The sequence below is a fragment of the Anopheles coustani genome, chromosome 3 (assembly GCF_943734705.1).
Source record: "Anopheles coustani chromosome 3, idAnoCousDA_361_x.2, whole genome shotgun sequence".
Taxonomy (NCBI): domain Eukaryota; kingdom Metazoa; phylum Arthropoda; class Insecta; order Diptera; family Culicidae; genus Anopheles; species Anopheles coustani.
Genome location: NC_071288.1, coordinates 23,633,778 through 23,656,773, shown reverse-complemented (window position 1 = coordinate 23,656,773; position 22,996 = coordinate 23,633,778). Strand labels below are relative to the sequence as shown.

At 47.7% G+C, this 22,996-nt stretch overlaps 1 protein-coding gene across 3 annotated transcripts; it reads left to right on the top strand.

Annotated features, from left to right (window-relative positions):
* The first annotated feature begins 331 nt into the window (after nt 1-331).
* Nucleotides 332-22,908, top strand: LOC131272326 (centrosomin). 3 transcript variants are annotated; one of them, XM_058274026.1, is made up of 8 exons: nt 370-416; nt 12,982-13,465; nt 16,021-16,061; nt 16,589-16,854; nt 16,947-17,558; nt 18,637-18,828; nt 19,624-21,820; nt 21,929-22,908. In XM_058274026.1, the coding sequence occupies exons 2-8, from the start codon at nt 13,383-13,385 to the stop codon at nt 22,213-22,215; spliced, it is 3,678 nt and encodes a 1,225-aa protein (XP_058130009.1). In that variant the 5' UTR covers nt 370-416; nt 12,982-13,382; the 3' UTR covers nt 22,216-22,908. The 3 variants fall into 3 exon arrangements, with proteins under 3 accessions (XP_058130008.1, XP_058130007.1, XP_058130009.1); XM_058274025.1 differs by lacking the exon at nt 12,982-13,465 and having other exon boundaries at nt 332-694; nt 16,024-16,061; XM_058274024.1 differs by lacking the exon at nt 12,982-13,465 and having other exon boundaries at nt 332-694.
* The last annotated feature ends 88 nt before the right edge of the window (nt 22,909-22,996 follow it).

Below are 22,996 nucleotides of genomic sequence, written 5' to 3'. Positions count from 1 at the left end.
GCTTTTTCCGTAATAAGAATATTCCACACATTTCTAATGTGTGGTTCACTAATGTCAGTAGTTCTGCTAATCATGAAAAAAGTAACATATGGAAACGATATTCAAGTTGATTCGGATGAGGTTTGAAACAAACATAAAATCGATTTCCAAATCTGATCTGAATCCGTTAAATACGATCCAATCCTTTAGATCCGTCAAGTGATTGATTCCTGATTCTGCCACCACTAATCACAATTCAAAAGTAAACAACGCCTTTTGAAGTTCGTTTTGAAACCGCCATTCTGTTGGTTTTCTTGACAACGCTCGTACTGCCTACCATTTTGTTGTTGTAATTCGTTGTATTTCGTATTGAGACAAGGTTTTCGATTACAGTGCCAAGTTTTCTACGCATCCCCAATCAAGTGCTCTGTGTTTGTGTGTTGTATTGTTTTTCTTGGCTAAACGTTGGTTTTATTTTCGGACTTTGCCGATCGGACCCACGGCTCAAACCTCTTTGCGAAGCTTCTTGCGTGAATACACGTTCAGTTTGCAACCGACCGGTGCACCTTCGTTAACCCGTTCGAGGATTCGTCCGCGATTTCGCGTACACGGTTCTACACAGGATGAGTTCTGCGCCATCGAAGCTTAGCACTTCCCTAGACGAAAGCCAGCTCAGCCAGGTGCGGGAGTGTTTGGCCAGCTTCACGGAAAACAGGTAGGTGCCCTTCCGTTCAATGAATTCGGGTCGATCAAAAATCTCCCCCTGCACGGTCGCGTTCCGCCTTGGTGACGTGCTCGGTCAACAGCTGATCGCATCGGGTGCAGTGCAAGTAACCTTCGGTCGGCTCGGAGAGTAACCAGGTCAGGCAGCACAGTGGCCAGCAGTACCATAAGCACTTAGCCACCGCGGAGGACCAAGTGACGGTGTCCGCGTGTGACCGGGCGATGGGAACCTGCTTCGCACCACAGTTCGGACACTGGACAGGGTGGCCTCCGGGGCGCCAGCTGCTAATGGACGTTTGATAAAGTACCGACTTTTGTGACGTGAAGGAGGTTTGCGAGCGTCTGCTGACATTTGTGGGAGAGGGTTCACTATCATCCGAGCTTACACTGCTGACACTGCAATCGTGATTATCAATTGCCGCCCTTGAGCTAACCCGAACCCGGCGAAGCAATGCTTCAGCTTCTGAATCTTCGTTAGACCCATCGGCATCCGATGACGAAGCTTCGCTTTCTCGACGTGTACCACCGGTCAACGCATGTTCTGTTGGTTTCTTTGGGGTCTGAAATTCCATTGCCCTTTCGGGATGATCGTGCCGCAGGTGCTGCAACAGTTGAGCCGTGTCTTCGCTCAGACATTCGATAACCAATCCACAGAAGACGCACTTTACTTTCAATACAGACATCGCTTTGCATTTAATGACAGCTGGCTGGGTTTTTTTCTGTTCAATAACCATGTTTGTCTGAATCTTAGCAAGTTCTGTTTCAAACAAGCAGGCCATGCTGGCTGGTAAACGAATTTAATAAGAATTAATGACCATAAGCATCAAACAAAAATAATTCCTATCTGTATTTTAGAAAATCATCCTTGACGGTGCATCGAAGCCAACAGGCTCGTCCTTGGCAGTAATTTCCTGTAGAAGCTGCATTCGATACTCAATTTCCAGAAAACCGGATGCAAAGGAAACCGGAAAAACATCTGTTGTGCAAAGGACACACCCCCTGGGTTCGAAGGTTGTTGCCTGCCGTAGAATAGAAAGATCCTTTTCTTTCTTTTACAACCGGCGCTTCGCTACCTGAACTAGCACGCATTGCCATAGGAAGAAATCATCTATGCTTTCGAGATTCCGCCGTTTTTGGTCCTTCACGATTTTCTTCGATGCAAGCATATGGGCGAATACCGAGTCTCCTGTTACCACGTGCTGATTTGAAATGCATTTAGAACAACAAGCAAAGTAAAACACACTCGGGCAACGCACATGTTCAGTTGCTGTTGCATTCTCTCGTGTTTGAGAGATTTTTATTTGAGCTTCCACTAGGGCTAGAGCCAAAATGATGAGGCATGCAGCGCTATGTTTTGAAAAGGGCTTCAGTGTATGCGTGGCTGTTTCGACCGCGGGTATTGTTGTGCTATCACACAACTGTTGCATTTCGACCGTTTCAACCCCATCGAGCGCACGATGTTCAATTTAACGCAATTCCAGTGACGAATAAAATCAACACTGGGGAAAGGGGCTGCCACACGCATACTGCATAGCTAACCATCGGTTTGAATCATCCTCATCACCCCATTGAGCGCGGGACGTTCTGTCCCTTTATCTATCTGCAGCGGGAAAAGAAGAATCCATTGCACTCGTACCCTTCCAACATGTGGTGTACATTTTTCATCCCTTGGCAACGCGCGCGCGGACACATACACACTCGCACGGCCATGCCGGCATAGCACCACACGGCAAGCATATTTATGCTTCCAAAGGAGAGTATCCGGTGGCCCTACTTCGCGAGTAGATCTCGAAAACGATATGCACGCCGGGATAGATCCCCGTTGCCAGAGTACAAACTAGCCACAGGCACATGCATAAACATCTGGTTGTGTGTGTCTGTTTGTGTGTAGAAAGACACGGGAAGGCGGCGTAACCGACAAACGATATCGAGCAAACGTGCGCTCTCAGTACTTTGGTGAGATTTCCTCCGAACGGTTCTTCCGTGGGGTGGATCCGCAACAGCGTTCACGGTTGGTTCTCGACGGCGTGCAAGAAAAAATCACCCATCTTCCCGGGAGACGGACATACGGACACAAGTAGTTAACACATTATTCGCTGCATTTGTTGAACGTTTGGTGCACGCTTTACAGCAGTTTAATAAGTAAAAGCAAAATAGGGTGCAGGAGGAAAAATATAAAAACCCCCAACCGCGTGTCGGGAGATCATTTTAATCAGCCGCAAAAAAGCTAGTGCGTGGTTTGTGGATTGATCAACGAGGGTGAAAGTGTTGGGAGCGACGGTCAGTATCGCGGTTATATGGTAATATTCGGCCGTAAAGTAGAACCGAAACGCCGAATAGCTTATCATCGCTAAGCTTGGAGTTGAATGGAGTGAGATAGTCCATCATATGTGTTCTGCTCCGGGCGCAATATTGTCGATGTAGGCTGTTGAATGGTGTATCATAACGTTATGTACCAGTCTCCATAGTTTGAGTGAATGCCGGAGATGATGAGCTCAGAAATGTGACGGGCTCAATCTATGCAAAATAAACTAAACCCTGTTCACTTTCCTTCATAAGCCAACTAAGTATCCAGCGGTTGTGGTTGAGAACAAGCAGAAGCTTAGAATTGAACCAAAAGTGATAAAAAAAAGAAGTAAGAATGGGACAATGCGAAGGTTCTCTAGTTCGCGACACGGTTTTTAAATCATGGAGAACATCATCCCCCCGTGCAATGCTGGTAGTAGTTAAGGAAGGCAAAAAACTAGAGATGTAATCGTGAAGGATGCTGGCCACAGACTCTTTATGCCTCGCACTCTCAGCACATCTTCTTCAGCATCCATCGATCATGCGCACATGAGGACAGTGTGTTTTCTTCAATTTCCCACCATCCTAGTGCGCCATGTCATGGTACCTACGCTTCCCACGCGATGAAAAACTACCAGTACCACGTGAAAAGGGTGGGAATCGTGTTATAATAATTTTCATGGCAAAAAATTTACTACCAATTGTAAACTTTCTTCAGTTCATTCGATAACAGTTTGTGCCATGAATGTTCAAAATGCAAACGGACGATTCGGAGCCGTTAAAAATATTCTGCCATTATCGCGAACCAAGCGTGTTGTGTGTGCCAATTTGTAAACAATAACAAGACATTCGGATGTGTGTTCGTGCGTGCTTGAACGCATTTGCAAATTTATCGCACAACAGAACCATAATTCTGTCCACAAAAGGATTCTCAATTGTGACAATTGTTAGAGATTACCAAGCACATCTATCGTGGTACGAAAGTGAACGGAAAGGCAAGCGTGGCGTTAATCCTCTTATCCCATACTGTCACCGTCGCGATGGGCATAGGAAATGTGTTCAAATCCACAAAGTAGACAAGCGTGTGTCATTACTTGCATTGCAAAACTGTTCTAGATAAAGATGAAATGAGCGGTATCTTTCTTCAGTACAAAGATAAGCAGCCCTGTTGCAGTAGTACAGTGTCATTATACGCACCGAGTGCATCGCGTTTCTTTTCGTTAGCAGTAAAACCAAAGCCAAATCATTTCCCCGTGTGGTCGCGTTCCTGTGATTCGTGATGTGTGGACCACAGCAAGGAAAGGAGAGCACAGCAGACAATGCCTATTACGATAGGCGCCGCCCGTGGATGACCCTGGCTGGTGGTGTTGGTGGTGTGGTGTTGTGTTGTTGGTTAAGACCGATGAGTCACCAGAGTCGATTGCATTCGTGGATTTCGCCAAGAAAAAGGAACGCCTTTAGTAGACGATACGTTTCTATCGCAACTCACCGTCATCCTCATTTCCCCAAGCATTTCTCTCGTTCTCTCCGCTTCTTAGCTTAAACCTACCCCGGTTTTCCCGGGTCGAGAAATTTGTGTCTAATCCCAAATCGGTCGTACGTGCCGAAGGGCATGGGAAATGCACAACAAACATCAATTTTCATTGCGTCGCAGAATGGGAAATAAACCTTCCGAGCTACACAAATACGGAGTCGGCGGGTGGAAGGTGTAGCGATGGGGCCACGCAGTGGCCAACCCAGGGTTAGTGGTCAAGGTTTTCCCTTACGCGGGAAATGTAGAACAACACCCGTTTGTGTGTGGACTTTAGGACCACGAACAACCCATATTGAATCGATGACCCTCTCACGTGTGGAGAACATCGCGACTGTTATTGACGATCGGTTGGATAGAAGTTCTATTTCTGAGTTCATCGTCAGCCAGCGGTGCGGTTGGATTAGAGGGATCGGAACGTGGAAAACATGATCCACAAACATCCATTAATAGCATTTGTTAGGCTAGGAGGAATGAAGCCGAGATTGGATTGTGGAATGAAGATTAACATTCTATTGAATACCATGCAGCTCATCTCTTCACCTACAATGTTTGCGCTTCAAACGTGGCTTCAATTTATTTGAATAAACTTAATAGTCGTGAATGAAAATAGCAGGTGATTTTGCATACATTCTCTCACACTTTGTTCCTACGTTGTTTGAGCAAAAAACATGGAAAGAGACCTTCGAGCATCCCTAATTTAAGATTAAAAATTCTTCTCTTCTCTGAAGCTCACGGTTCTTTGAATCGTTGCAATTAATCTGACGTGCTTTAATTAGCTTCACTAAGCTTCGCTACTGCTAAGTCTACTCAGTCTTAGTACTTAAGATCGTTAGGGATCTCCGCATAGCGCTCGGGATGAAGCCCAAGAGATACCTCAACTGTGTGAGGTCGTTTGGTGACAGGAAAATGCATATCCGATGACACACAGCGCTTGCATCGCCCGTGAAATACGGCCACGACTTCCTGGAGCCGAACCGAGCTGAAAAGATTGTTTCGAACGTTCATTCTGAAGCTGTCAGATTTAAAAGCCGGTCTCCAAAATCCGCCCGTCTACGCATTTTGGAAACAAATGGCCGCGACAGTTCAAAGCCCGCATCTTTATTTCGAAAAAAAAAGAGACGAAGGTAAGGAGCAACAGCATTCAATCGGGGTAAAGGAAACTGGGGAACTCGGTACTGTGAGTCGTTTTTGAAAATATGGTATTTTTAAAAATAACACCACCTTCCACGCTCCATACGCACACACAGACGGAAATTTTCGGTCGAGATTTTTCGACAGAACGGGCCCGCTTCAAACACACTAGGGACCAGCTTTTGAAGCACCGGATGTGTCCCCTACGGCCCCGGCACGTCGTTCTGGACCGGCTGTCGTCGGATTGATTGCGCCTACGTGAGCTCATCGCCTACGACGACGTCCACCGTCGCTTGGTTGCGCGGTTCCGTTTCGGTGCCAATCATAACAAACTATAAATTACCCGTAACTTATATCGCAGGAGCCGCTTATGCTGCCGTGTCTTCTTCTTCAATAACGCGCTACCATGGAAACGTCACGATTTTCAAATATTCTCTCCAGCATCCAACGTCCTTTTGCAAGCGAAAGTAAATCCCCTTTTTAGGGGTTAAGATATTTCGGTAGAGCGCTTATTCAGCGGAATCCCTGGAATTAGTGTTCTGAACGGATGACCACCCATTGGTCAAATTTAATGTATGGGTTTGGTTGCATTAGCAGTGGCCAATGGGATTACATAAACTTTTTTAATCCCAACTTGGTGAGATATTTTTCATCCATGTTATGCTCCAAACGAGTAGCATCGAGAAAAAAAAGCAAAATAAACATCACCACGGAAATAGTCATCACTGTTCGAATTACAAAATACTAAAAATGTGAATCTGCTATTCCAGGATGTAATTTATACCCTGAGTATCTCTTAAATTAAGAGGGAAGCCAACCAATCAATTCGCATGATTTTTTTTTCTCTAAAGATATCTGATTTCGTCAAGCAACCCCCGTCGAAACACAGCAAAGCTTCCCGCTCCGTGAAATTACCTTCAATCAATTTCAATCGACTCCGTTGGCACGTTTTCTGCCACGTTCTGCCCTGCCAATGCCAGTGGTGATAAATTTGGACGTATGCACTTAAAACTATCTTCCCTCTCCTGGGGAAAGATTTCTCCCATGCCAGCACTATCCATCGTCCGTCTCGCCGGTAGCAAGTCCCCATTAGTTTCCAACCAAATTCTACTGCCGATGAAAGATAAGCCGCGATCACGGAATCCCTTCTGAAGGGCTAGAGGCGTGGACCCCACACTCGCTCTCTGCACTGGAATGAGGTGGAAAACCTTAAGTCGACGTCAGAGTATTCTTGATCACTCGAATCCACGCTGCCTGTATCCATCTTGCACCACCATCGCGTGGAAATCTTCAAAAAACTACTTGCAGTGAATGAGCTGTTTATTGCATTTTTCCAACGCCGTGTGGCACGCCCGCTTTGATTGGCCGAGAGCTGTGCGACGAGTCGTCGACTAAGATGTCTAAATTTAAAATCTCCCAGCCAAATGCTGCGTATCGGCTGCTCTGTCGTCCTGGTCCCGTGCGTGCGTGCGTGATTGCGTTCGTGCATGGCCGGCTAGAAAACTCACCCCTCGCTCTCTCCCTCTCTCCCGGGGGAGGGGACAATCCCTTCCCCGAAGTCCATCGTCGTCGGGAGACGACAGTGAGTCGATCAACTGCTTGCCACAGCCACGACCTCACCTAGGATTGCATTGCGTGGCTGGCTTTTGGCTGCCCGGTCTGGCCCGAAATTGACGCTGCCTTTGGGTCGGTACGGAAAGTTAGAAAGCATCCGCCGGCTACTAGATTCATACCGTAGACGCGTCCCTCGTCCATCCCGCTAGTCGCGTGAAGCAACACCGTATGCACGTTTTTCGATTGAAGTCCAACAACGTGCAGTTCAGTTTGGCCGTTCCCCCTTCCTTGCTGCCGGTCGAACGAACATGGGTGTGATACCGAGCGACAACCAAGCAAGTGGAACAGAGAGGCAGAGGAACAGTCGAGAAGGAAGATCGCATCGAACAACGCGCGTCTCCGGCAGAGGATACTATGATCGAATGTTTAAAGAAGGGCTTGGCTGGCGTGCACGATTGCTTCGATCGCAATTTGAGTCTGTCGCAGCGACCCTCCAAAACATGCGTTGCGTAATCGCAAGCTCCACCATCGCATCCAACCGTGTCGCTACGTAACCCACCCCCGTGCCCCGTCCGGCAGGTACTTCCGTCCATCTCAAACCCACATCCGCCGAAATGTTGCGTACGTTCCGTTCCGTTCCGAGCCGGTTGACTTTATTTTGACACCCCGCGTCCACCTATGCCCACGCGACGAACGCGACCTGCAATATATGGTACATCGATTGAATGCTAATTGTTCGATCGTTTACCGATCGATGTTGATCGTCGGTGCGTTACCAGCGTGCGCCCACGTGGCCGAGTTCTCTTCTTTGCGCACGCGACCGGTTTCCGTGCTGCGCGTCGAGAATTGTGTACCGGCGACGACATTGTTTTTGCGTTTCCAATTTATACCTCCACAACGAATTATACCAAGGCAGTCATGTGTGTGTGTCCTGTTCCCACCCTTTGTGGGTGGGTGCCAGTTGTGTGTTTTGGCCGATCTTGTCGGATGAGATGTGGCGAGATGCTTAAAGGTGTCAATTAGAATTAACTATTTCATGCTAATAAGGTCACACATGGCCGCCATGCCCTTTACGTTTCAACATTTCGATTCCAAAGTGGAATGTGTGGTACTCGTTTTCAAAACCATTGAGAGCGGTAAAAATGTGGCCGCTTAATATCGGGTGAATTACCACAATTAGTGCATTGAACCAGATACAAACTTTTGATAAATTGTCCTACAGAGGAGTAAATCTACCTTCACACATCTACCTAACATTGGTGGTTTGGCACCGAAACACAGGAGGAAACGCGTGCCAAAAAGTGGACCCGAAATTAAACCGAACCACCGGCGCAAAGCTATATAGCACACACAGATAGGATGCTGGCTTCAAAGTACACACGACATCATGACGCCACCCTAGCGCCCTAAGTCGCGCCATTCGCTCCAACAACACCCTGTTGCATCCCCTTTCTATCGGTTTCTAGAGACGTTGTGGTTCGTCTGCTCGGCTGGTGTAGAAAATGGGTGTGAACCGTTTTGGTGAATTCACCTTCGATCGATGTTCCATCTTTTGCTGGCGGATCGATTGTAAACACGGTCGTCGGTAGTAAGCAACGCCCCGAACTCGATCGTAAGATTTTCAATAAATTGCATGTTGTTTACTACAAGAGACTGCGGTTGAAGGTGGGAGTTCGCGTCTAGACGACGGCGATCCCCGGCGGAGTATCATCGGGTTTTTTTTTTCGGTGCCTGGATCGTCTGCACCAAACGAGTGAAGTTCCTAAATTCCTCGAATTTAGATCATCAGTCCCCCGTAGGTCACAGATTCATTAGTTCATACTGACACCTTTTTTTTATGCTCATCCATGTTTTTCGCGTAAGCTCTTGAGGTTCTCATTTGTACGCCACAGATCGATCGTATGATGAACCTTTCAAACAAACGATTTAATTTTCACTATTTTCATGCATTCTGTTTTTGCTCTAGATGGAAAAGTTCATACTGGCCAGAAATATAAATCATTCCCTTGCTGCACCGGGATAGTACGTTCGTGCAAATGCTGACCGCTCGCATTAATTTTCCCGCCTCCTCGGGCTGGCGAGTTCGATTTTCTCGTGTGTGGCTATTTTCGGCACAACGAAATGCCACTAGCCAAACCGCCAGCACTACCGTCGCGTTAACCTTCGGTAGAGAATTTTGAGCGATGTCCGGTTGGCAGGCCGGGCAGGTTGGTTCGGACGCGGTAATTCTGAATCCATTGGCTTGCGGCCTTCGCACCGTATCCGGAATGAACGGGATCAATACTCTCAGGGCCGCAGACCCACAATCGATGGCGAGGGAAGGATTTGATGTACAGGATTGGGTCTCATCTTGGATGTGACAAATTCAAATTCTACTCAAAGCAAGGGGATTTACTTTGCCTTACACATGTCAGTCACACATTACGTGGCCGTGTTGTTTTACCAACGGGGGAGGTGGTGTAGGATACTTCGAAGGGCATAAATGGGTTCTCCACACCATCCTCGTGTTTTCTTCGCCTAAGGCTCCCAAAAGTGGCTCCCATCGGGTTGCCATGGCTGTAGACCGTGCTGTAAACAAACGCCCCACGAGTCCCACGGCCGTCGGCCGAAGGACACACACACGCCCGGGGTAACTCATAGGAACTTTGGGGCTCGCGTGCTGGGTGCCTAGGACGCCCGGAACTGTTGGTAGCCGGCCTCAAATGTAGGGTTGGATCCCGCTAGAAACCGTGCCAGGTCTACCAGTACTGTGACCCACTTCTAGCTAATGGGATCGTGTGCGCACAGCTAGTCCCAGAGCCCTGCAGTTCGGTTGATACGGTATAGAGACTCGCGGTTCCGCCGGGACGCCGACCGAGAGCAGGACCCGTGTCGTCATCGCTGACGGGGGTCCCAGGACGCGTTGCGACACACTGTGTACCGCAGTCACCGGTCGGTCCGACGAAGGTACAATCGCGGTGCAGTGCTTCAACAGAGGAAGGAAATAACAACAACGGCGCACCGAAAATAACGCCATCACGAGTAACGACCACAGTTTGTTAGAGGTACGTCTTGATGAAAACGAGCGTTGAAGCAGGAAGGGTTATATGCCGTAGACGACTAAGAGAAGCGTACAAGAACAATGTTTGCATCCGATGAGTTGCTTGCTGACATTTAATGTTTGCGTCTACCGACGACGAGGTCAACTCACGACGTGGTTTCCCATAGAGAAACTCAACCTTTTCCGCTCGAGACGACCAAGCGAGCAACATGAGACGCGAGCTAATGAGTTTTCCGTTTTCCCAATCGGTCATCATTAGAACGGGGAAGATTTTAGTGAAACACCCATCACGCTACGGAGTTCCCAGGATGGCCAGCTGCCGCAGTCGGGGTACAGTTTCATACAGAAGCTAGACCGAAGGTATTTAAACGTTTGTTTACGTTAGTTACCAACAAGAAGTTATAGAGAAAAAAAAACATGAGAGCGACAAGCAAAGGCAAAAGGTTCTGTAATGGAGTGGCCAGTACGTCATAGTTTTGCATCAAATCGGAAGGCAAGCCCACCAGAAGGTCAGCGAATGCGATGCAGTAAAATGTGGACCTATGTTTCCATTTCCCTTTCCACCTTCACAGGATTTTGGGGGTTTATAAAGCTTGTTGTTTAGTAATCGCGATCGTGTAAACAACATCCCTAATAGATTCCGTTCCGCAGCCCCATTTTCCGACGGGTGTTGATGGGTGAAAATCTTGAATGCGAAACTTTTGTCATCAGTGTTTCATATTCCATTTTCGGTGAGCAATATTCTTCAGTGTGATGAAAACCAGCCCTCTCAGGTGGATGTAACGGCGCAAAACGTATTCTATGGCCTTTTAAGCGCCGAGAAGTACTGCACGTGGCCACATCTGTTTCGAAGAAATCCCTTACTTTATCTCACTCTGTTCTCCTTCCCTTCACTCGATGGACCCCAATGTTCACGATCGTCATCTGGTACCAGTACCAACTCCTCGATCACAGGCCTTGAAGGTTGCGTTCTTGTGTTCGGAGAGTGTTCGGGTGGGAAGTTGGTGTTGATGGGTAAATATTAATGTTATTGCATTCACATGCACCGTACAATGTGGTTCTTTTTGACGCTGGACGCTTTGGTGAAGCAAGAAAATCCATGTCTGTCGGTATATTCCGCCTCACTTTCGCCCGGTGGAACGTTCGTTGTAGAAAGTTCGTAGTTAATCCCATCCCGCAAACCATCGGCATAATTCTTGCCCACACGATCCCTCAACTCATGTCCCTTGACGTCACGATGAAGCATACGATGTTCCGTCCGCACGCGTGCGTGTGTTGCTTTCGGGTTTTGATTTGTTTGTCCTTTGGCGTTTTGTTTTTATTACTGTCCACGACAAGCGACACCAGCCCGTGTGACCGGCTTACGGGGAAAACTTACGGAAAAATCGCTGCCACGAGCGGTGAGGCAGTAATATTTAATTTCGAGTACGTCGTCGTCAACCAATAATTCTTTTTTTTTTCCATGATCCAACCATTTTTAATCCACCTCCTCTCGCAATGTTTGTGCGGTGGAACAGTTGTAATTGGTGTTGTTTGCTGTTTGCATTGGGCCGATATTTTTGCTTGTATTTGACCGAGCGGAAATTGTTTCCGGTGTGGCGTACAACGGAGGCGCCAGCAGTCCGTCAGTTGGTGCGCAGGAAATGAACCTAGATGTTGGTGCATTTTCAACGCCAACAGTCACATCCTGTGCGATGTTTGCTTTCAATTAAAGTATGACATCAGAAATCATGTACATTACATTTGTGTGCTAGCTTTTGCGTGCTGAATTCGATACGATATTGGGCATGGAATGAAATCATCTTTCAAATGGAAACAAATCTTCGTTGAGGTCATAAAGTTCCTTTTGTCAATCACATTTTTACATCCAAGGAAACCTTCGAAACGGATGTTAAATAAACAACCGAGCCCCTCCCTACACGTGGTGCTTCGATATTTTTGGATTGAATTTATTACAGTTTATTTTTAATAATCCCCTTCGTGATTAACATTTTGTCTGCGCTCGAAAAGATCCCAATGATCATCGATATTAAGATTGGGATCCCCGAACAGTTCCTTTTTCCCGCTTTAATACATTCATCAAACTACATTCTGTTGTATAAAAAGTGAAGTATAGTAGCCTCCTCTGGTATGATTTGTGCTGGAACGGAAACGATCGAACTTCTATTTTCGGGGCAGCATGTGGTGGGCCAATTATTTTTCATAGGTAAAATAAACACCTTCTTCATCCGCCCGGTCATTAGTGCGCCAGGTGGCCGGGGGAAGGAGGTGCTGTGGGGTAAAGCAAATAATCATCGAATTCACGCGCGCACCACCAGGCGCCTCCACCTGTGGCCCATTATCCACGATCATCAACGACGTTGCGAATCACAGGAATGCCCGTATGGAATTTCGCTAATAATGTTGCTCATAATTCGCACACACACACACATTTCCAGACAGTGGAAAACATTTTACAATCTCACCCTTACTATTTATAGGCTTTATAGCAAGCGCGACGGTGTTTTTTAACGGTTTTAAGCAGTGAAATTAAGTGTGCGTTTACGTGTATGTGTTTATGCGATCGTACGCGGTCAGTCAAGAAGGAAAAAGTATCTGACATGACAGGTGATTTCCCGACAAACCGCAGCTGAACCGGCAGCCCATCCCAATCGTTCGTTTGTGTTTTTTGTTTTGCCTTTTTCGGGGAGGGTGGAAATGATGGGTTCAAACATGCTCGTTAAAAACTCGGTAGGAAATCATCCGTCCCACGGTCCGGCCACGCTGTTTAGCTGACCGACGCAGCAGGAGCGAGGAACAAATTCGCCCGTGGGTGGTGATGGTTTGATGGTGGAAAGAGGTTGTTCGAAAAGGAAAAAAAAACAGAACTCGATAAGAACATTTTCGGAACGGGACCACCACATGCAGCAGCAGCAGGAGCAGCGGGAGTAGTTTTTGAAAGCGATCAATTTTTGATCTCGATGTGCCAAAGAAAAAAGAAGTGCCCAAACCGGAACCAAAGAGAGAGAAAGAGAGGGAAGCGAGTGCGATCACCAAAGTATACAACGTGCCATCAACGGGAGGTGGTTCCCGGGCTAGTAGCAGCGTGTTAGTAGGAGTTAGCAACAACAGCAGCGATCGTGTTGGAGCACCAGCATGTCTGGAATATTCAAATACACACCCAACCGGACGGCCACGTCCACGCCGAATCGACGATCCGGGCTCGGGACCGGATTCGGGTAAGCTTACATGCATGCATTCGGTCGGGGAACACGATCCCCACCGGAATCTCATAACTCATCATGCTGTTTTTCGCCCACCCCCTCGGTTGGGGTTTGCTTCCATAACATCTTAACGGAACGGGGTTATTGCTTAAAGGTTCTTATGCGTCCATCCCAAATCGAGAGCACTTTAGATAACGGACTCGAAAAAGAAAAAACTTCCAAAAACCAGATTCGGGGTTTACGTAACTCCTCCAATACTACTGATAAGTTGCGAAACCGCGGCAGCGCTTAGTAGTGTGCCACTTAGTTTAAACCTTATCTTGATGTGATCGGCCAGTTCGATGTGTTTCACAAGCAACAAGATGGGGCACTTAAATAACTTTTAACGTAACACACAAATTCAGGCGTGTTGCAATCCTTTAGTCTTTTGTTTGTGGTTTTTACATACGAAAAATTTATTTTTGTTTCTCAGACAAAGATAGAAAAAGTTACTCGGAACTGATATTTAGTCACAGTTTATAATTTTCCAAACATGTTACAACAGGAACAGAACAATTATAATTGATTTTTATATGCATAACAACATATACAAGCCTGGGTATGCGAAATTCATGTATAACGAAACACTTTAACACAAAAAATAGGTTAATTATAAAACGCATGAAAAAACATTCGATAACGCAAAATCGTCATGTGCTAAATTAGCTTACTAGTTTTTGCTAAAACCATCTTAAATACAGTACACTCCCGAGGGTCCTGTTTTTTTGTTTTGTTAAAATATGAACCCAGGACTGCAAAAAATGTTTAATCAAATTTACCGGCTTTGGTATTACTTTCAAGACACTAATACTACCTGGAAGACATTCGATAATGCTTTTTAGCTCCGTCCATTCGTATTGCTTTGTTGATATTTTTCACTTTTACGCATTATCGACATTACGAGATTTCCCTTTCCACCGCGAATAATTGAGAGTCGACTGTAATTTTAATTTGTGCAAGATTGTAGTTGTTTTACTGTTTGTTGAAAAGGGGAAAAAATACTGCATTGTATGTGAAAATATTATTTTTAACAATCCAGGAAAAAAGAGCAAATGCGTTCCAACATGTAGGAATTGTATGTTCTATATTTATAGAAACGAAGTTAATCATAGCACAATTTAATTTACGGTTCTGAGAAAAGTCAGTAAGTCAGTAGTGTCTCGGAAGTGCACCGAGAGAAGACCGTCCTTCGTCTCCTTCGCGGGTCGTGGACAACTCGTGGCCCCACAAACTCGCACGCATTTCTGCAAACTGGACAATAATTGACTCAATTGGACGTGTTTTGTCATCCGAACCGTGGACGAGTGTCTTTTTCGAATCAGCATGTTCAGGTCATCGTTTGTGAATTCAGGCGCACCGAACCCCCCTAGACCACGGTATCGGAGTTGTATTTCCATTGACCACGGGTACAGCAAGTGCCGACCGGAGGATGGGCAAAGGTAAGCCCCGATGCCGGTCAACGGTCTCTTCTTCGCGCCGGACCGGAAAAGCGTCACATTTCAACGTCCTTGTCCGCACGCTGTGTGACATTGGCAAGAGTAATGCCCGCCCGACAAGTAGTGGCCCGAGTTGTGGTCATCCGAACCGGGAACTGTGCGAAATAATTAGCGTGTCTGTTTGTTTCTGTGTGTGCCGTTTTGCAAAACCCCCAACCATGTCTCGCTGCAGCTTCTTGCCGTTTGATGATCTTAATTAGGTTCAAGAGTAAACTGATCTGAACCAGCTTTCCTGGTTCGGGAGGGTTCTGCCCGTCTTCGACCGTACACAACGAATTCCGGTGTCGTTCGGGGGCTGGCTGTTCATCAAAAGGGCGTAGGAAGTGTGTTGAAGATAAAAAAAAACCGTTTGGTTAGGATTTCTTCTCCCTTTTCCAAGCCGTGATACCGTGAGCACCATTAAGAATTGGGGCGTTCTTCGTCAAACTCGATGGGTGGGTGGTTGACTAATCAAGTGAGTAATGATACCCCAGAAAAACACTGCCATTTAACGACCCGCTTGTCTAAGGGGCTTTATTTGGGCGGAAGCACCACCATCGAATACGTAAGGCACACCGCGTCGTGGCAGACATACGTTTCGGCTCCGGATCAAGAGATCAAGACGAATGATCCGCATCCATCAGCAGCAAATCCGGTACATCCAATCCGTCCGGGTTTTGCGCGTTTTGTGCCCCAGTGGGCAAAAACAATCGATTTGATTTAAAAGCACAGTCCCACCAAACCAACAGCCCCTTCGTAGGCACTCGCTCGCTCTCGACAGCCCACGCCTATCGATAGATTTGGGTCTCAAGGAGCGTCGTTTATTGTGGGTAGATATGTTATTGCATATGTCCGTTGACCTCCCTTGACTCGTCGAAGAAGGGAATAAATATGTCACTCTGGATGAGGAATCTTCAGCTCTCAACATCGACGGATGTTTGTTTATGCGCAATGCGCCGATATTTATATGATTCTTAGATTTATTTATTGTCGTTACCGCCACGTACTCTTGTGTTGGATGTTTACAAACGTTTTCCTTTTGCTTTATTCTTTCAGAAGTCCCGGCGTGCACCAGGATGCCAGCATGGACAATTCATGTAAGTGTGCGACAAAGGATTATGGTGTTTTGACGGGGCATTTAAAATAAATAATAATCAACGAATCGAGCTCCATGAAATGTTGCACAGTACAGGAAACAACATCGCAGATCAAAGTGTGCTATGTGCGAGAGAAAAGTGCCAATTCAATTTACGTTTGGATCACAGTATCCTTTGTAAACGGACATCACAAGTTTCTCTGGGTTTTCTTTCTGAAGTGAATTTTGATTTTCTACAGTTTTTATTGTTTGTAAAAAAATGGATGAAAGCCTTAATAGCAGGAGAAAATTATGGTGGACCGAACCAAGAAAAGCTTTGCCACGAAGATCTGTCAACAGTGAATCCCCCAATACTCCAAATGTTGGGATTAATCGAAATTTGTTGATCGGCAGCTTCGAAGACGGTACATTGGGACTATCTGTTTATGGCGTTGGAACACACATAGCGGGCACTTCCAGGGGCTGAAATGGGGGAAGAATTTATGATTGAATGGATGCTTCTTCTTTTTTTTTTCCTCCTCCACGCAGACGCGATGGGATTCCGCACGCCATCGATAACCGCCCTGACGGGACATGGTTCACCGGTTCAGGTGCGCTCGTTGCGCGAGAACGAGGAGGAAATATCTTCGCTGCGCAAGGAGAACTTCAACCTCAAGCTGCGCATCTACTTCCTCGAGCAGAAGGCAGGCATCTGCACCGAGAGTGACAACCTCGGGCTGGGTTTGACCAACTCTTCCTCCGCCTCGGGTGCGTCGTGCGATGGAAACTACGCGAAGCAGAACATCGACCTCAAGGTAAGCGCTGCACGGCCAGCCCTTTTAGGGTGCAAACTTCCACGGTTTACTGAGCATAGTTTGACTTGACGCTTCATCAACCCTTGTTGCAGGTCGAGCTGGAGTCGCTGCGGCGGGATTTACTCGACAAGCAGCAGCTCCTGTGTCAGGCCGCGAAGGCGATCGAGGTGTTGGAAGAAGACCACCGAAAGACGGAGGAGAAACATCGTGAGATGGTGGCGGACCTCAACAATAGGATCGAAATGCATCTGCTAGAGATAAAGTCGCTGGAAAAGATGGGCGCCGAGCTGCAACAGCTGAACCGCGAGCTGCAAAATACGGCGGCCACACGAACAGCACAACGGCCAGTACAGGGCGAAGAAGAGGAAGATGAGGAGGAGGAGGAGCAAGTGCCAGGATTTACCAGGGCCTCGAGTGCGCGGGAAGCTGTGGGCGAAAGTTTGCTCGACTTCCTCGACACGGTGCAGCAGCACAGCGAGATGAGCGTGCAGGAGAAGCTGAAAGCGCTGGACATGGAAAGTATCGTCCGGCAGTGTCAGGAGCAGAACGAAGATCTGAACCGACAGGTTGAGCAGCTGCAGGCTCTGATGGACGAGAAAGCGGCCACGATTAGCCAGCTGGAGGGGCAGTTGGGAGAGCTGCGTTTCGAGAATGCGGAGATGCGTGAAAAACTGGACGAACAGCCGTCCCAAGTCGATGCGGAGGTAAGTTTGTCAAATCGAAATTGAAATTTCGCTTAAAAGAAATAATACATACTAGCATGAAGGAGATTTCACTTTTAAAAATCTTGTAATGCAATAATTTGTCTAAAAAAGAAGGTCAAATTAATACTTGGAGGTTTATTTCTGTTATCAGTAGAAAAGCCCATGGTTTTTTATGAACAATATAAAAAACCATTTTACCGAATGTGGATTGCATAATTCAACTACAAATATTCTTACGGAATCATTGATGATTTCATAGCATAAACCTCTTCTTTCATAATTTCGACATTGTGGCATTAATGAAAGGAGTACAACTATCGCTTTCTTGTTTTTAATTCCCCCTTTTTAAAAGAAACCATTTTGCAAAAGAACAACCTGCCGCCCGTATGCTCGAAAATCGCAAACTGCGTCTCTCCGCTCCTGCGGACGAGCAGTGAATCGAAAAGGGTCTATAAAATATTTTGGACTGCCCCAAGAAACATGTTTCGAATGTTACCCGAACAGAAGGCATGAAGAAGACCAGCGTGTTCCCGAATTCCCGCCGAACAAAGCACGTCAAAATGACCAGTTTGTGCCGTGTCACCATTACACCGTACAACCCTACATGATACCACCGAAAGGCGAAAACTTACTCCAACAATATCGATGTGCCGAACAAGGTCTGGAGGATTATCTGAAGGAACGAGCGGGAAAAGAGAAGGGACCTTGTTTGCAAAACTTGCCCGCTCACATAATTTGCCGCTCTCTGATTGACGATTTTGTGACACAGTTTTTTAGCATTGATTCATCGCCCATCGGTGGGAGAAGCTGCTCTACATCTAAAAATGGGAACGAAAACAGTGACATAGACAAGAACGCGACACGTTGGCCGTTGCTTCGGTGGCTTCTGCAGAAAATTTCGAATGATAAATAACCATTTGTGCCGAACGCTGTGGTACGGCATGGTGTTACGGTGAAAAATTGATCCCACATTGAAAAGAAATATATTTCATAAAATATGTACATAAAACACATGTGGGTTGCAAAGGTAAATACTGCGTCAATGATTGGACTCTTCGACATCTTATTTCAATTACAGATTGATCGACTGAAAAAGCAAGTTTTCGACATCCGCGCCGAGCTGGCCGATAAGGTGTGCGTGCTGGACGACACTGAGACGAAGCTGAAGGAAAAAACGGTCGAATTGGCAAAGTCTTGCAAGGTGGTGGAAAAGCTAATCAAGACACTATCGGAGCAGGACAGAGAGATAGCCAAACTGAAGCGCAACTCGGTAAGTTGGTGGGAGGGGGGGGAGGCACCGGCCTTGTCCTTTCGATGTGATAGCATATTTTACTATAAAATTAACGCTACCTTCATGCGTCTTTTGACTCGTTTTTGCCCGAACCCTACTCCCCTTTGGTCTCTGATTGATCTCCCCACGGTAAAGGTAGCCGAGATGAAGGTTCATGAAGCCAGCAGGAAGGTATTTTAGCTTTCCTTTTTCTAAGTGCAGCACTTTGTGACCAATGCACCAAATTGAGGGAGAAAAAAAAACCTGATCTAAATCTAGAATGTTCACATTTTCGTTCCCGTAATGTTTACTCAAAGTTTTTGTAATTTTCTCAACCCTTTACGATCCACCAGACATCCGTTCGAGGTGCAAAGTCTAGCGTCAATGCAGTCGCAAATCGTCGCTAGGCCGGTTTACAATGATTACTACCCAACCCCTATTCAAATGATTTTTTTCGTGATGAACTCTTATAGTATATTGTACTCGCTACCGTATGAAACATTTTCCTATCTCGTGTGAGTAATGTTTACTTTCGATCGCTGAAACAAATGGCTTTATTCTTGGTGGTGGCTGGATGATGGTGGTGTGTTTCCCGTTTGTGTTAACATTCTACCAAACTGGTTTGATTTTCCGCACAGTACAATCCAATGAACAACACGTATATTAAGCACACCTGGGGTAAACCATGTGTTATATCGTTTAATACTCATTCCTCTATTTGTTTGGCTTTGGACATCATGTTCATTTTACCATTTCATGTGCGCTTATCTGGAATTATGACCGGTTGTTTTGCAGAACATATCACTACCCTCCGAACACGGCACGGCTGGCACCAACAGTAGCCTGCACGAAGTGATCGAAATCGTCGATCAGGATCGCAAGCCGGTCAGTCAGGCCGAGTACGATGCGTTGGCGCAGCGAGCGAAGCTGCTGCAGCAAAAGAACGACACGCTCATCCACAAGCTTTGCAGTGGCGCGGGAGACCACCGGAACGATCGCAACATTATCATCAAGCAGCTGAACGATGAGCTGATACAGGCGCGCGAGGAGGCGGAGAAGGCCCAACGGTGGCGCAAAGAGTGTGCCGACCTGTGCGCCATCTCGACGCTGCGTCTCGAGGAGCTGGCGGGCTTCCTGGACTCGCTGCTCAAGAACAAGGAGTTCGTCGGGACGCTCTCGATGGATCGCCGGCGGGCCATGCGGAAGGCGGTCGATCGGAGCCTGGATTTGTCGCGCAGCCTCAACATGTCCATCTCGGTGACCGGCTTTTCGCTGACGGCCAACAACAGTCTGGCGCAGTTGAGCTGTCTCTCGGGTTTCCTTGAGCCATCGCTGCGGTTGAACGAGAGCAGCCATCTGGTCACCGGGGAGGATGACGCCGAGCACGACAAGGAAAATCGAGCGGCTAACAATGGTGGCGGTAAAGTGCAGGAAGGGGTCGGCAGCAGCGCGACCACTCCCCAGACGAAGCAGATGATCGAAACACTGCGCGCCGAAAATAGGGCTCTTCGTGGGGAACTGTTCGAGCACCAGCAGCAGCAGGCGCGCAACAAGCGCCGTGAAAGTAAGGAACGCAAACCGGTGCCCGTGGCCATCGAGCCCATATCTGACTCGGAAGCCTGGTCCGAGCCGGACCGGGATGTGTCGTTGGCCCGCATTGGATTGGAGGACAATTCGGCGCTGTTGAGGCAGAAGCAATCGCCGGCGGGTGTCACCGCAACCGGTTCGATGGTTCTCTCTAGCTCGGGTACCGGTGCCGGAGCCATGCTGGAGTTGAGCTCCACCTCCGACAACGAAGCGGCGACGGGAGCCGGTGGCAACGCCGCCGTGGCACATAAAAGCATTTCCGTGCTTGAGTTCAAGCAACTGCAGGAGACGGTGGCGGTGTTGAACGGGGAGCTGCGGGCAAAAGACACCACCGTGCAGCAGATCGAAGCGCGGCTAGCCGAGCTGGACGCGGAACTGCAACAGGAGCGCACGAGACTGGCCAGCGTAGAGTCGGAAGCCGACGGTAACCGGCAGGCGTCCGCTCGCTGGGAACGGGAGGCGCAGGAATCGAGAGAAAAGGCTGAACGAGCGTCGGAGCGTCTCCGGCTGCTCGAGAACGACATCCTGCTGAAGGACACACAGATGGAAAAGCTGCGCAAAGAGCGCGAACAGGCCGCCGTCGATCTGCGTGTGGCGGAGATGAAGCTGGACGCGATGCGTGCCGAGTACGACGACATGCAGCAGCGGCACAAGCACGAGCTGGAGGCCGCGTTGGTGAAGCAGCAACAACATCTGGACGAGCTGCGCCACAGCCTCACGGATGCATTCCAGAACGAGATGCAGCTAAAGCAGCAATCGTTCGATACGGCGCTTGCGCAAAATTACATCTCGAAAAACATCCACCAGGAGAAACTGCGCGAGCTGGACGAGCTGCACTATCGGCTGGAGGATGCGCACAACGATCTGGCCACGATGGCGCAAACCGAGCAAGCGCTACGAGCGCAGGTGACCGAAGCTGAGCGTCTCGTTGCCTCCATGAAGAAAAGCCTTGACGAGGCGACCCTGCACGCATCGAAGCTGGCGGTCGAGCGCACGAAGGCCCTGAACGAGAAGCGCCAGCTGGAGGCCGATTTGGGCCGCACCCGCAACGATCTCGAGCAGATGAAGTGTGAAAAGAACGAACTGAATCAACGGCTACAGGCGGCGATGGAACAGGTGGCCGCGGTAACGCACGACCGCTCGACATCGATCTGTGGCCGTATGCGTGACGCACGCAACTCGACGTCGGCCACCGACGAGGAACTTACCGCGGGCCGTCGACGGTTGGAAAACTCGTCGCCCGACCTGGGCATCGAGAGTGATCCGGGACGGTTGTCCAATACGGAGCTGACGTCCGCCGGTGCGGGAAAACCGACGTCCGCCGGTTCGCAGCAGCGCCCCCTACTCAAGACGCTGGAGTTGACGAAATCTATGTCTAACTTGCTGTTGAATCCGACACTGGAAGGTAAGTACGACGAGGCACACAATACGGCGGGCGAAATTATGCTACTCCTCAATCCCAAAGGGACAATTTTAACTCCATTTTTCATTCCATTCCTTTCATCATTTACAGTCAAAACCGAAGACGGAGGAGAATCGTCGAAGGGCGTCGGCAGCGGCGAATCGGAAATGACCACGGTCGTGAAGCACGATTGCGCCAAGATTGAGGCGGACTACACGGAACTGCGCCGGCGCTACAAGGAAACGCGCCGGTGCCTTACCCAGGCCTACGATAACATCAAGCAGGCCAACAAGCGCAAGGAGCAGCTCGAGGTGGACATCAAGCAGCAGATCCACAAGACCCGCGACGTGCTGCGGACGGTGCACAGTAACATGGACCCCGGCAGTGAGCGTCGGTAATGCGGCGGCCGCCGCTAGAGTGGCGTTCCGTCCATCCGTCCCGTGTCCACCGCGTACGATGGGGCCTTACTGCAAACAAACAGAAACGTTATTTATTACCACATCATTCACTCTTCACCCTCTTCAACAAGAATACTCTTTACTAACTCATCTTATTTTAAAATGTAATGTTTCTTTATTGCAAAAAAAAAAATCATTGCTGTAAATAGATTAAAAAAGGAGGTTAATTGAAGAGAAGTTTATTACTTCCTTTAATGAGGTCTTCGCGGAAATGGGGAGAAGGTTCGGCTAGCAAACAGTGGAGCCACTGGAGCCACGTGGACTGTACATTTACTGAACAATTGAACTTGAGAACCATGATGAACTTGTTATTAAGCATTATCCAAGGAAACACACGCGAGTGTAAATAAGTGAAGGATGAGGCAAAAGGAGTGAGATTTGGATAGAATGTGTCTAGTGTGGTGTTTATGTATGTTCCAAATACAATAAGAAAAAGAGCTAGGAGCTAGGAAAAATGTTGGTGTGCTGTGAGAAGGGAGGGGCAGAACTATTTTGAAGACATGACACGAAACTTGTAAAATTAATTTATCGTGTGTGCGATCGAATGATTGAATGAAGTGTGTGCAAAGCTGAAGTGCGAGTGAGGGCCATTTTATGATCAAATAAAACCGAGAACTTGTTTGATAAAAATATAATCTCTATAATGGTCAGTTTTTCTATTTTTCACTTAAAGAAATAACGAAATTAGTCGCGCCATTATCATTTGATTGACATTCGTTGC